The sequence below is a fragment of the Adiantum capillus-veneris genome, chromosome 17 (genome assembly GCF_014529385.1).
Source record: "Adiantum capillus-veneris isolate H3 chromosome 17, ASM1452938v2, whole genome shotgun sequence".
NCBI lineage: Eukaryota > Viridiplantae > Streptophyta > Polypodiopsida > Polypodiales > Pteridaceae > Adiantum > Adiantum capillus-veneris.
Window position 1 is genome coordinate 72,625,781 of NC_140947.1, and position 14,735 is coordinate 72,640,515.

General features: G+C 39.0%; 1 protein-coding gene across 1 annotated transcript; it reads left to right on the plus strand.

Annotated features, from left to right (window-relative positions):
- The first annotated feature begins 1,470 nt into the window (after positions 1–1,470).
- On the plus strand, positions 1,471–6,879 carry EBS1 (EMS-MUTAGENIZED BRI1 SUPPRESSOR 1). The gene has a single exon (XM_086487003.1). The coding sequence runs from the start codon at positions 1,682–1,684 to the stop codon at positions 6,632–6,634; it is 4,953 nt and encodes a 1,650-aa protein (XP_086343129.1). The 5' UTR covers positions 1,471–1,681; the 3' UTR covers positions 6,635–6,879.
- The last annotated feature ends 7,856 nt before the right edge of the window (positions 6,880–14,735 follow it).

The window sequence follows — 14,735 nt, forward strand, 5'->3', positions numbered from 1 at the left end:
TGCAAGACCAAGCTGAGGTAAGATGAGGGAATGGTTTGCATTTGGTAGCGTATGTCCAACATGGGTACAATTAAGGTCGTGGCTATGCGAAGTCAAGGCCTCGCTTCAAATGATTAGATCATTTATGTTGCAACTTGAAGGTAGGTAGCATTATACCTGCTTGCATCTTGAAGTGTTCGTATTATGCAAAAAGTTGTCATGGGCAAGCAAATTTATGGTCAGACTATTAGTGAGGGGCTCCACATTGCTTTGGCTGACTGGATGTTATAATTGCAGGATAAGCCAACAAATTTAGAGGGCTCTTGGCTTTGTGAAATTATAGGTGTATTCTTGCACACCTTAGCCTCAACGATTACTACATGCCTTCATCTGTGTACACTACGATTAGTGAGAATGCAAACACATTCACTTCTTACTTGGCATTGAAGATTGAAATGTTGGCTAGGCACATGTTTCATCTCACATTAAGTATACATACCATCCGCAAAATGATACTAAATTCATTGAGATACATGACGATGCATTTGACGCATAATATATTTCATATTATGATTTAACGAATGTGTTTTTGAAAGGGCTTCTCTTCATACACAATCAATTATAAGTTGCATCTTGCTCGGGTTGTAGTCCTTATGATACATTGATTTCAAGTTATACCATCAAGAGAAGGAAGAGGAAGCTATACGTTATTTTCTTCGAATGTGAAGCTTGCATCTCATGGTGCATATCTTGCATAGATGGCAGTATATGTTTGACACAGGAAGGATGAAGAAGCTCTTTGAAGGCTACAGTCTCTTGGCATGCATTGATGGCAAGATATAGCCAAGAGGGTAAGCTCCCAAGAAAGACCAGATTGATTTCAATGAATGCATGATGAGTTTTTCCCTCTGAAAGGAGTCGCATATGCTTGCACTTTGAAGATAGATGGCATGATGCAAGAAGTTGATAGCGCGATTGCATGGCCAATATTTGCAACAAATTGAATTTGGCTTGTATGGTACCTATCTTCAACAAAAAATGGTCTAACACCTTGAGAGCTTTGCGATTGGCCTTTGCAGCAAAGTCAATTGCTAATGATGATTGCAAGGTCAAGGTGGCTGCTAGAAAGTGGTAGGGCATGGTTTATGCTTCGCCATGCAACTCTTGTCATGTGCTCTTGTTATCTACCGAAGCACAAAAGTACAATTTGAAGATTAGTATTAGCACACCCACATTAACTTTGTTAGTGATAAAAGCATGATGATGTGATTGTCAACACCTGTGTGGATGTCTTGAGATAAGATGATACATGCGGGTGTTTGAGCTTCATACCAAGTGGATATTGTAGGCCAAGTTAAGAGATCAGACACATCTATACAAAAAAGTGTTGTGTTCTGGGAGTGTAGACTAAACTATAAATTGTTGGGAATGCAAAGCTTCAAAATTGAGGGAAGGAAAGTGGGTTGCGAGGGAGGTATTGAGCCTACCAATGAGAAAAACAAAGCTTGTATTTCAAATCTTAGTGCTCTCTGTTGTCAAACATAAGGTTATCTAAGCTGAGTTCACAAACACGACAGTTCTCCTAAGGACCTAGCATAAGGCCTTTTCTGCCCCACGAAATGAAATACCCTGAAAGGCGTTTGCGAGCTGCTAGCAGAGGCAGGCCTCGCGATCAGGCCTAGGCATTTCTGATGCCGTAGGCATGGCGAGCTTTAAGATCCTGTTTGCAGGTGCTCTACTGTTGGCGATCGCATTTGGAAGCCCTTCCCTCGCCATTGTCTCTCCTGCTCGGCCCAAGAACATCAATGTCGCCCTCCAGAGCAAATGGGAAGGTACCTCCCTCCTCCTTGAAGCAGGTGAGCTCTTAGCCAAGCTCAGAGACGATTTTATTTGGTCTTTTATTGAGCAGTGGCCTCCCCATTCGTCTGTTCCTCTCTCTGATGAAGCCTGCTTCAACAATATTTTACGCATCAGTAGCTCTATACTGGATGGGCCCTTGCAGCCCGTCTTCCATCTGTCTCTGCTTCTTAGATCGGCCTCTCCCAAGGTCGTCCTCTACAGGCAGCTTGCTGAAGAATCTCTTCTTCACCATATGGGTTTAATACAGGAAAGTCTCCATCTCTCAAGCCAGTGTGACAGCCAGGAAGAAGATGATCGATGTAGAACGTCTCCCCGTGTCACAAGTGAGAGGAAGCCCTGCTGCTGGGTAGATGTTGGCAATCATGCTTTTTCTTTGAAATCTGAGCTTGCGGATTGGCTGGACACAATTAAAACAGCACTGAAGGACCGGGAAGTTAAAGGAGCTCATCACTCAAACGTGGAGCTTTTTGAGTTTGATCACATTTTTCCTCATTCAATTAGTTCTCGGTCAGTAGCCATTCTTTATGGATCACCAGGTGCGTCTTGTTTTGGCGATCTTCACTCCATGCTGGAAGAAGCAGCTAAGTTAGGCCTTGTCAAATATGTCCTGCGCCCCTATTTGGTGTCAGAATGCCAAGCTGAGCAAGGGAACTGTGCTTCCATGGGTGCTGGCAGTAAGGTGCTGCTCGGTGGCTATGGTGTGGAACTTGCTTTGAAGAATATGGAGTACAAGGCAATAGATGATAGTGATGTTAAGAAGAATGATGCTATGGATGAGGTTCGCACAGATGATCTTTCGGAAGAAGTGAGAGGTTTTATTTTCTCCAGGCTTTTGGAGCGGAAACCACATCTTTCCGATGATCTGCTAACTTTTCGGGATCACTTACTTTCCTCAAGTGTCTCAGACACCATGAATGTGTGGGAATTGAAAGATCTGGGTTATCAGACTGCACAGAGGATACTACATGCATCTGAGTCTTTACGAGTAATGCAAGATGTCAATCAAAACTTTCCAAATCTTGTGTCTGCTATATCTAGGTTGAAGCTGAATGAGACAATCAAGGATGAGATTGTTGCCAACCAGAAACTGGTGAACCCGGGAAAGAATATGCTTGCAATTAATGGAGCTCTCATCAATTTGGAGGGTCTGGACTTGCACTCCTTGATAGAGCTTGTGCTGGGAGAGCTCTCCCTTGCGGATGCCATATCCAAGCTCAAAGTTCCTGCCAAGTATGTCAAGAGCCTGATGCAAATTCCAGATCCAGCAGAGTTGTCATCTGTTCGCGTTGATTTTCGGTCTCCATATGTGTACTATCTCAACAATTTGGAGGAAGATGCTATGTACAGAAGATGGCGGAGCAACCTGCAAGAGCTGTTGATGCCTGTATTTCCTGGCCAGATGCGTTATATAAAGAAGAATTTGTTCAACGCGGTCTACATCATTGATCCTGCCACTCCTTCAGGACTTCAAGTTGTTGACATCATTCTTTATTACTATGAGAATAATGTGCCAATGCGCTTCGGAATAATATTAACATCTTCAGGTGCAGCAAAAAGCATTGCTGGTAGTGGGGGTGAATTGCCATCGCTGGGCACTCGGAAAGATCTGTCTATTTTGGCAGGAAAGCTTTTCATGTATATTGAAGAGAATCATGGTGCTGTGGCAGCATTTCAATTTTTAAGCAGGATAAATGAAGCCAGGGGTGGTGATATGGAAAGTCGGAATGAGGACCCGGTGGAGTCGACTCACATTGAAGAAGCATTTTATGACACAATAAGATCCAGGGTAAAGTCTCCACCAGAAGAAATTTTGCTGAAACTGGAGAAAGGATCTGACTATGAAGAGAATGTGCTGAAGAGCACTTTATTTGTCTACAAGCTTGGTCTGCAAGAGCTGCAACCATGCTTACTCATGAATGGTGTTGTGCATACATCGACTAGTCTTGAAGGAGGCTTACAAGCAATGAGTGAGGAGCTTCCCAAAATACAAGAAGGGGTGTATTTTGGTCACATAAATTCCCACACAGACATACTAGAGAAGTTTTTGAAAGAGAAGGCCTATTTTAGATACAATCTAGACATTGTAGCTACCAGCAAAGAGGATATTAAGTATGTTTCCTTGGCTAGAGCGGTGACAAGAGGAAACCAAGTTTTGAGTGCTTCGACGTTTCTGCATTCCTCAGGCACAGAAGATGACATTAAAGCCATTACTCATCTCATTTGCGTCAATGCAGCAAGTACGCAGGGTTTCCAGCTGCTTCTACAGTCGGTCAGATATTTGATGACTGGCTCTAAGAGAGGGCGGGTGGGCATTCTTTTCAATGTTGCTGATGTGCCTGATTTTGGGAAGGCATCATCCTCATTTTTGCTTGTCAGAGTAATCAAGGAAGCATTGAGATCTCCAGGTGGAACAAAGAAGGTTCTCCCATTTTTACACAGCCTTTTGTCATTGTATGCTGCACATAATTTTGTCCTGGAAGAGAGCCATGATAGCACTCTTGAAAAGTCTCTAGGCTTTGCTGAATCAGCAAAGTTGAAGTTAGATTTGTCTGATAACTTTCTCCTCAGCCTAGAGTCTATTGAGGAATGCTTGAAACAGGTTGGAGAGGAAACTCAGTTCGTGTCTAAACACCTTGGTCTGGAACCAGGCACGAATGCTGTTATTACTAATGGCAAGCTTTTCCTTCAGAGTTCTCGGAGAGGATTTGTTGCAGAAGATTTTGTGCTTTTGGAAGCGGTAGAGTTTGACCGGAGAGTGAAGCCAGTGAGTGACATCATCGAGAATGTTGAGTGGGAGGGTATTGATCCTGATGATCTTACGGCTGATTTCCTTAGTTCTGTCATCATGTGCATCTCCTCTGAAATAGCCCTTCGGAATCGAGGATCTGATACTGCACGATTTGATTTGTTACAATCAGAGCATAGTGCAATTATACAGGAATCTGAAAATGCCATCGTTCATGTGGATGCCATTGTTGATCCTTTGAGCTCAACAGGTCAAAGGTTGAGCCCTTTCTTTGTGCTGCTGCAGAGCTGGTTTCAGGCAAGCATGAGGATTCTATTGAACCCCATGAATTCTCTGGCTGATCTACCTCTTAAGAATTTCTACCGCTTTGTTGTCCCCAGCAGGCATCCTTTCAATCTTGATGGTAGCTTACAGTCGGGTCCAACTGCTGTGTTTTCCAACATGCCACCAACTAGGACATTGACAATGAACTTGGATGTCCCTGAACCATGGCTTGTTGAGCCTGTTGATGCAATTTATGACCTGGACAATATTGTTCTTGAGAAGCTTGGTGACGCAAGAACAATGTATGCGGTCTTTGAGCTGGAGGCCTTGATGCTTACTGGCCATTGTCATGAGCAGAATGACGGTCCTCCTCGGGGTCTTCAGCTTGTATTAGGTACCAAACTGAATCCACATGTAGTGGATACTATTGTAATGGCCAATTTGGGGTACTGGCAGCTGAAAGCAGCTCCTGGTGTGTGGACTCTAAGGCTTGCACCCGGAAGGTCTTCAAGTTTGTACACTTTCCATGGCCCCGAAGAGGGAGACAACCATGGGCCCTTGACTAAACAAGTTGTGATCAAGGATCTAAGAGGTGAATTACTTCATCTGGAAGTGGTTAAGAGAAAAGGCAAAGAAAATGAGGCAGTATTGGGTGCAGATGATGATGGAGATTCTCAGTATGGAGAGCATAGCGGAAGGAAAGGATGGAATCAGAATCTGTTGAAATGGGCAGCAGACTTTCTTGGAGGTAGCAAGCCTCCCCCACAGAATCCAAGCCAGGGTAAATTGATGGCAAGGACCGGTGAGCCAATTAACATTTTTTCAATAGCTTCAGGACACCTGTACGAGCGTTTCTTAAAGATAATGATGCTTAGTGTGCTGAAAAACACAAGGCGGCCTGTGAAGTTTTGGTTCATTAAAAACTATCTTTCACCTCAATTCAAGAACTTCATCCCTCACATGGCAAAGGAATATGGTTTTCAATATGATCTTGTCACTTACAAATGGCCAACGTGGCTACATAAGCAAACAGAGAAGCAGAGGATAATCTGGGCCTATAAAATTTTGTTTCTGGATGTTATCTTTCCCTTATCACTGAGAAAGGTCATCTTTGTGGATGCTGATCAAATTGTACGTGCCGATATGGGGGAGCTTTATGATATGGACTTGAAAGGTAGGCCTTTGGCTTATACACCCTTTTGTGACAACAACAAAGAGATGGATGGTTACAGGTTTTGGAATCAGGGGTTTTGGAAAGATCATTTGAGAGGTAGACCTTATCACATCAGTGCTCTCTATGTGGTTGATCTCAAAAAGTTCCGCCAAACTGCAGCTGGAGATAATTTGAGGGTGTTTTATGAGACTCTGAGCAAGGACCCAGGTAGTCTTTCTAACCTTGATCAAGACCTACCAAATTATGCCCAACATCAAGTTCCTATCTTCTCTTTGCCTCAAGAATGGCTTTGGTGTGAATCTTGGTGTGGAAATGCAACCAAAGGAAAAGCCAAGACTATAGACCTTTGTAATAACCCCATGACAAAAGAGCCTAAATTACAGGGTGCTCGAAGGATTGTAGCAGAATGGCCAGCACTTGATGAAGAGGTAAGATCTCTCACTTCCAGAGTGCTTGGGGAGGCTGAACAAGCAGATGTAACAGTAGTAAAGGGAGGAGAAGCAGATGTAGCAATAGGAAAGGGGGCAGAACCAGCAGATGTCAAAGTAGGAAAGGATGCAGAACAATTTAGCGATGCTGCATCGAATGTGGAGACTGCCTCCGAGTTGTAAGATTCATGGACAATCTACAACCAGAAAGTGCAGTTGTCCAAGGCTGTAAGATGCTCATATAAACTCTAATGTGCTAATTGTATGAGGAAACTTTTGGTGATTAAATGATGGCCTAGCGGTAGGAGAGAAGAAATGCAGGGAAGAAGATGAAGGCCAACACATTTTTGCTGCTTTTCCCCCATATTTGTGTGTTCTGCTGAGTTTGACAATTTTATCAATTTCTGAGTTGGGCATGGTTGAAACTTTGCGGTTATTTCTTATTGTTCAAGAGTAAAATTGGGTAATCGAGTAGGATTTAAGACTTTGTTCTTTTAGAAGAAGTTGTGTAGAGCCTGACTTCTAGGAATTAAGTCTTTCTTATGTCTTATCCTTGTTAGTTTAAAGTTGAGTACATGTTTCAAGTTTTAGTTGAGTAAGCTTTTTTAACTCACTTTGCTTATGCGTTTTCTAAAAGCATTCTCAAGTGAAGAATGGTATGTGTTCATTTAGTTTTGTTTAGTAACAAATAAAGTGATTTAGTTTTTCCTTTTGCTTTGTTTTTTTATGTCCCTTGGTTTTGTACTTCTTGTGTGTGTTTTATCTTCTCTTATAATTCTTAAGTTCAGACTATTCTGACCTTATAAAGGTATATACATATATAATGGAGTAGGCTTTCCAACTTGTTTCTTTTGTGTGCAATTGAGAACCATCAAATTTTAAACGTAGGCTTATCGGCCAGGTTTACTATGTAAGCAAGATCTACTATGTAAGCGATGTGAAAGGGCTCACATATGTTCTCAATATTTACTTGGTTAGCCTAAATCATTTTAGGGAAAGGTAGTAGCACAAAATTCCATGTGTAAACCACAAGTAGAATAATAATAACAAAGCACGAGCAAATAAACAATTGTGATTGGTGAGTCATAGTACATTTCACTACCCTTGCTAATTGCATTATTTGGCTACATTCTTATTATTTCCTTTGTATTTGGGCAAATAGGATGTATGACACAATTTGTATCGCTAATTGCATTGTTTGGCTATTTTCTTAATATTTCCTTTGTACTCGAGCAAATAGACATATGACACTATTAGTCTTACCTTTCATTGCTTAATAATGTTAACTACCATGCAGGAATATAACTTTTATAGATAAATTTAGTATTTGTAAACAATACTATGTAATCGGAGACAGAGCTCATACTATTTAGTATTGTTGGTTGAATTGTTCAATTATATTCCTTTTGGACATAATTCACTGTATATTGTTTTTCTACCTTTAACCATGGATAATGATGATTTGTGTATTATGTACTATTGCAGATTTTTAGATTGTCATTTTTTTAAATTTTTTTTTCGAAGCATTGGAGGGGCCACAAGGGGAGGTGCTTATCCCTTCCAAATATTAGCCATGAAACATGGTCGGGCAAGGGCCATGTACCATCAAGCAAGAGCTACGCGTAGGCATCACCATGGCCACCTAATTGATGCACCACGTGTTGGGAATGACGGAGAGAACTCATAGCAACCAGCTAGGAACCTCCTCCTTGGGTGACCCACCCTAGGAGGAGGACACACTCGAGTGTCCAAGGCCAAGAGCCCTAGCAACCTGACCACTAGGTTTGTCTGAGAGATTTGTTTAGCTAAACTCTTTCTTTTCAATTTGGAGTTGTTGATTGTCCGCATTCATCATCCATGGACCCTTTTTAGTTCTACAGTGATCCTAATAAAGTGTTTTTTATATTATCTAAATATTACTTTTGCACTATATAAAATTGCCACTTTTACACAACATTTTAGTGCTTTATGGTATTGGTTATGTTGTATCTTGTTGTCCAGTGCTATATAACATGTTATAAGAAACATCGCTATATAACCTACTGGAACCGTTTGAGATCGAACATCAGTTGTCTTGATGTTCGTTATGCTAATTGAAAATAGTAATTTGCATAGTGAATCTTATCTCATTTCATCCTAGAATGAAGGTGGATCAACGATCTTTTAAGAAGAAGAAGCCATTGTTTGTGGAGAAAATACAAGCTTTCAACGTTTGTTGTTGGTAAGCTCATGTAAAAACATTGTAATTCAAAGAGGTAATCAAGAAAATCAAGTCATAGAGTTTAGCTATGATGGTCATGCATCTAGTTGTACTAAACACTGCAGACGTTGGTACATGACACATGCAGGTAAAGTAAGCTCAAAATCAACACACCTATTCAACACATGTGGAAAGCTTACTTATGTCAGAAGCCTAACAGGAAACTTTAGCATGAGCAATGTTGTTCAAAAGACACTAATAGGTAATGCGGTATGAGCTGTTAAGTATGGAGCGTAATTTACCCCTTGTAACTTTTTGTATTAAAAATGCACATTTGTAAGACCCTCGTTATGAGGAGAAGCCATCGTGTGTAAAAAAAAATCACTCACAAAAATTCTCGGTCCATCAGAATGATTCTTTTTTCGTCGGAATATTATGGACAGACGACGGTCGAAAAGTGGTCGAAGAACGGTTTCGCCGGTGGCCAATTTCAAAGGCGGACTTGTCTTCTGAAGGGAGGCCACACATGGACGCATTGGAGAGTGCAACTTGGACTTGTCTACACAAGGGTGGCTACACACGACTGCCTCTCATGAGAGAGGGCAGCCCTTTTGGCCTATAAAAGGAGGCTTCTTCTACAAACAAAATGCATTGTGGTGCATTGTGAAGTTGATGTGAGGTGGTGAAAGTGAAGCAAAATAGGAGCTCTATTAAGGATATAATCCCTTTGTAACTTACTTCTCGTTTAAAGTACTAAAGCCATTGAGTGACTGCTTTCCCGTGGATGTAACCCACATTGGGTGAACCACGTATATCGTGCTCTCTCTCTCTCTCTCTCTCTCTCTCTCTCAAGTGTGGTGGATTGGTTATGCCATTTCCCTCTTGAATTACAGGTCTTGAGTTCAACTCTCCTCGTCGGATAGATCTTTAAAGTCTCTTGGGATAGTTTCCTACAACGTTAAAATTCTCTTCTTCTTCTTCTTCTTCTCTGTTTCTCTCTAATCTCTTGTGTGTGAACAATTGTCTCTCTCCATTAAGTAAGCTACTCTATTATCTATATAGATACTTCCTATTTCCTAACAACTGGTATCAGAGCAAGGTTTGCTCGTAGCTAAAGTATCTCAAGGAAAGGATTCTTTAAATTGAGTGGGAGTAAAGACGAAGGAAGGGAAACTCAAAATCGAGAAGTTCAACGGCAAGAAATACCAACATTGGAAGATACAGATTGAAAACTATCTCTACCAGAAGGACCTTTATTTGCCACTAGGCAAAATATCACTATATACCTCTTCATTAAAGAAGATACTATGCTTGATTGCTACATTATTATGCTAAGATATGACTTGTTCACAATAGTGGTTAAAGTTATATATCAAAACATCATGGAACATTAAATGACAAACTTAGAGAATCTAGTATGTTTGTCTTTTGTTTATACCACTAGAATATGAAATATGTCTTATACCATGATGTGTTTGGATATCATTGAACACAATCACCATGCGATATCCTAAATCAATTCTAAATCCATAAACATTTTCTTTATAATCATCATCATAAACCTTCAATCTTATATCAGTAATCCAAATCATTTGCATCATATATTCAGATTGACAAAATCACAGTCCTCGTGTAATTTGATTTTGTAATCGGTGTTGCTTAAATCGCTGAATTTACACTAACTGACAATGAGAGAGAGAGAGAGAGAGATGAAATGTTATATTAATGTCTTCAAAAAGGTCAAAATGACCTACCACACAAGGTTGAATTCCATTTATCATTCTTTCCATATTGGATGATAAATATGTGTACTGGTATCAGTCCTTAACATATTGGTTGTTACGCAACGCACTCACCAGTACATATTTATGTATATATGCATACGTCTGCATGTATGTCGATATGCATGCATGTATACTTACATGTATGTAACCATACATAAGTAGACATGCATGTCTATTTGAAATCAATACCTAATGAATTTTTCATATTGGTGGTGACTACCCCCATTGTACAAACTTTTTTTTTTTGGTATTGTATTTATCATACCTATCCACTTTCTACTAATGAGACCAAAAGGTTACATCCCATGAGTGACTCTAGTACAATGCCTATAGAAACAACTCTAATGAAATAGACATATTTTGCAAAGGCATATGCCTATATGGCCAATATGAGATTATAATGTTAGGGAAAGGAAAGGTGGGAGGAGCGAAGAAGAGAGACGTAGACCATTAGGTACAATCTTCTCATGTGCAAGAGTGAGCAATTTTCTTTTGCACATATTTATGTATAATTAGCAATCAATGCTCCAAAAATAATTACAAGCCTTCATTAGAACATAAAAATAACTCTTTCTCATAAAAAAATCTCTCCACTAATTAAAAAATCCATAAACTATCTATTAATTGCATGACCCATAAAATTGTCACTTGTCATACATTAAAGAAGCTACTATTCTCGATTGTTACATTATTATGCTACAACTCATAACTTGTTCAAAACAGTGGTTAAAGTTATATATAAAAATCATCATGAAATATTATATGACAAAATGAAATCTTACAAATTGAAATCATTGAACACAATCCCTATTCGATATCTAGACTCAATTTTAAATCCATAAACATTGTTTTTATAATTATCATCATAAACAAAATCCAATTCCATATCAGTAATCGTCTGTATCATATATTCACATTGACAAAATCACGCTCTAGCAATGGTAGCCAACCCCTATAATCCAAATCATTTTCATCATACAATCATATTGAAAAAATCACACTCTAGCAGTGGTAGCCAGGTCCTGTAATTTGATTTTGTAATCGGTGTTGCTTAGATCTACAAATTGACCAATTGACCAATTGAGTGTGTTGCCTAAACCAAAAAATCTACACGTGTTGTCTAAACCGATCGATCTACCCTTATGCTTGCTTAAATGGGAGTGCATTTATGGCCATGCTATCTAGATCTGTGAAGCTGCACTAATGCTCCTAAACCAACGGATCTATACTAAAGAATTTGTCCATTGTTTAAACCATCGAATTTGTGTATATTTGATCGATGAAGTAGGCAACACATAAGGCATGGCACATTTACCGCTTGTTTGATACAAGCAAGTTTGAGTAACGAACTACTTACAAAACTGTTGTCGATTATTCATAACAAATCACCTTAATGGTAATCCCATTAAATTCAAGTGCAAGCCACATCTAGAGGATCTCTTTTGTCTAAAATTATACAATCATATCCTGTCTTGTCTCAAACAGTGTAAGCTCATCTACTTAGCTTTATTTTTGGAGAGCAATAAGAAAGTGGAGAGGTGAGAATTATCAACTACTAGATTTTAATGCAAGCCAGTGTTCTAAGAGATAGTTCACCATGACGATCTTAAGATAAAGGAAAAGAGATAAACTAAGCACTAAGATGATGCATTATATCTGGCATATTGAGTATGTATGTATATATAGAAAACCAACTCATCAAAATTTAAAATGCTCCTTTTAGATTACCTAAGTAAAATTCATCGATAAATTCTAGACTTTGAATATCTATAAAAGCCTAGCTAGTAAACAAACACATAAGCAAGCCATATAGTTTGAATGCATGTTTATAGTTTAACAAAATCTTAAACATAAACATGATAACCATCACAACAAAAGTAGGTGTAGCATTAGTAAAATCAATTGCAACCCTAAAACTTGGCTCACAACAAATTTAAGTTTAATCAAATTTGTAACACTAATCTTGCTTGTACAAGGAGTTGAGATGGAATTAGCGTTTTAAATTTACCCTATATTATATCAAAGTAAAGCTTTTGATTGTCTATGTGAAACAGAACCACACCCCAAAAACTATAAATTGATCTCCATTTGAGATGGTCAATAATTAAAATTTGACAATCAAAATCATGTGTGTGATCTACATCTCAAAGATTTGCCAAAGTACCATTACAATAAACAAATCAGTGAGCAAGTAACTAATAGCAAAACATTCAACAAAAGGGGTGTTAGATGTAAGAGTTCTACAACCTTAGATTGATAAAATTATTACACAAATTTTAAAGAGACGGTTTGTGACGGTGGTCTTGAGATAACATAAAGATAGAATAAGAAATCAATATGGTGCAGAGCAAGATTTGAGCTTCCGAGATAACGCAGGTGAAGCTCCTTGTGCATGTAAGCATGTTGCACTAAAACCCCCTTCACTATCTTCTCAGCTCCAAAAAATCTGAAATCTTTCACTCTCCCTTTCCATCATTACAAGAAAGGATTTTTGGATGAGGCTTTTCTTCTCTTGCTATGTTGCATTATAAACTTTCTACTTTTGGTTATGGATATTGGGATCCACTGGTTGTGCTTGTTTAATATGGCATAAGTGATGATGATTTCAATGGATGAGCTAGAGTGTTTAGATCAGGGGAACTCCATTGCTTAAGGAGAAAATGAGGCAAGAAGTTGAAGGTGAAGAAGGTGGTGAGACAAGGAGAGAGGTGGGAATAGGAGGAAAAAGAAGGCCGTGGGAAAATTCAAAAACTCTTTTGGGTCGATGAAAGAGACCTTCTTGAGGTAAAAATACCACGTAATGAAAAAGTACCTCACATTGTCGCTCAAAGAAACTTCATTTTAAACAATCAAAGGCAATTTTTAAAAAGAAGGTTCCGTAACGGAAGCCCTTCTCTCATTGGCCTAGAGCTCTCTCTCTCTCTCTCTCTCTCTCTCTCAACAAAAGGCAAAAAAAAAGACCTCAAACTTTCACTAATGTTAGCTTTCCATCTACAATTGAAATTATGCTAAATAAAATTTTCTACATGCGTTTTTAATTAGGAAATTTCTTGATGCACCATTGAAGTTGAATGGCCTGCCATCTAAAATCAAAATTATGCTAAATAAACTCCTTTGTGTGCTTTTTTAATAGCTTTCGTGTTTCCTTGACTAGTTTCACCCGATTGAGTAATTCTAGATTAGTTTACATCTCTTTCTTGCCACTATGCTCCACATATGAGATATACTCATACGACACATCTTGTTGACGTCCTCTCTTTCTAACGCGCAAAGCTCTAACTTGCTCTTGTTAGGAAATAGAACATAGCTATGTAGATAATAGAGTAGCTTACTTAATTTGGAGGTCTACTTGGTCTTGTAGATCTACGGGGCATACGTTGAGGCTTCTCATTTGGTTGACGTTGTTGCACGTTGTCACCGTTTGCATTCCTTGAGTATTCACCATCCTCAAGCTCCATACTCATCACCTATTTCTTTTGTTTGTTTTCTTTTCAAGTAATCTTTGTACATATTTTGTTCATTGAAAAATACATCCCTACTTTTAAAGATTTTACTATCTTGAGGATTCCATAGGTGATACCCAAAGTCAGCTTCTCCATAGCCAATGCAGAAACACTTTTTTGACTTTGCATTTAGCTTTGACCTTAGGCTTCTATCTATGTGCATGAAAGCTTCGCACCCAAACACTTTGAGAAATGAATAATTCACCGGGTTACCTGTCCATGCCTCTTTTGGAACTCTCCCATCCAATGTTGTTAAGGGTGACCGGTTGATCAAGTACACAGATGTACTTACTGCTTCCGTCCAAAGCTCAAGTGATAGACCTAGATGTAACCGCATGCTTCGTGCTCGCTCTATGATTCTTCAATTCATCCTTTTCGAAAATTCCATTTTGTTGAGGTGTCATTGGGGTTGTTCTTTGCTTTTGAATGCCATTGCTAGCATAAAAGCTTTCAAAAGCTTGGCTGCAATACTCGCCTTCATTGTCGTATCTGAAAAATTTAACATTGGTACCCGCTTCATTCTCCACAAAGGCTTCCACCTTTGAAATATGAAAAACACATCGAATTTATTCTTCATGATATAAACCCATGTTTTTCTAATCGTATCGTTTATGAATGTTACATAGTACAATGAGCAACCAAGCGATGGTGTGCTTGCAGGACCCCAAACATCAGAATGAACCAACTTAAGTTTTTTATTTTTTCTTTTATTTCTTGATTTTTAAAATTTTACCCTCTTTTATTTACCGTAAACACAATCTTCATAGAACTCTAAGTCCACTTCTTTCAAACCTGGT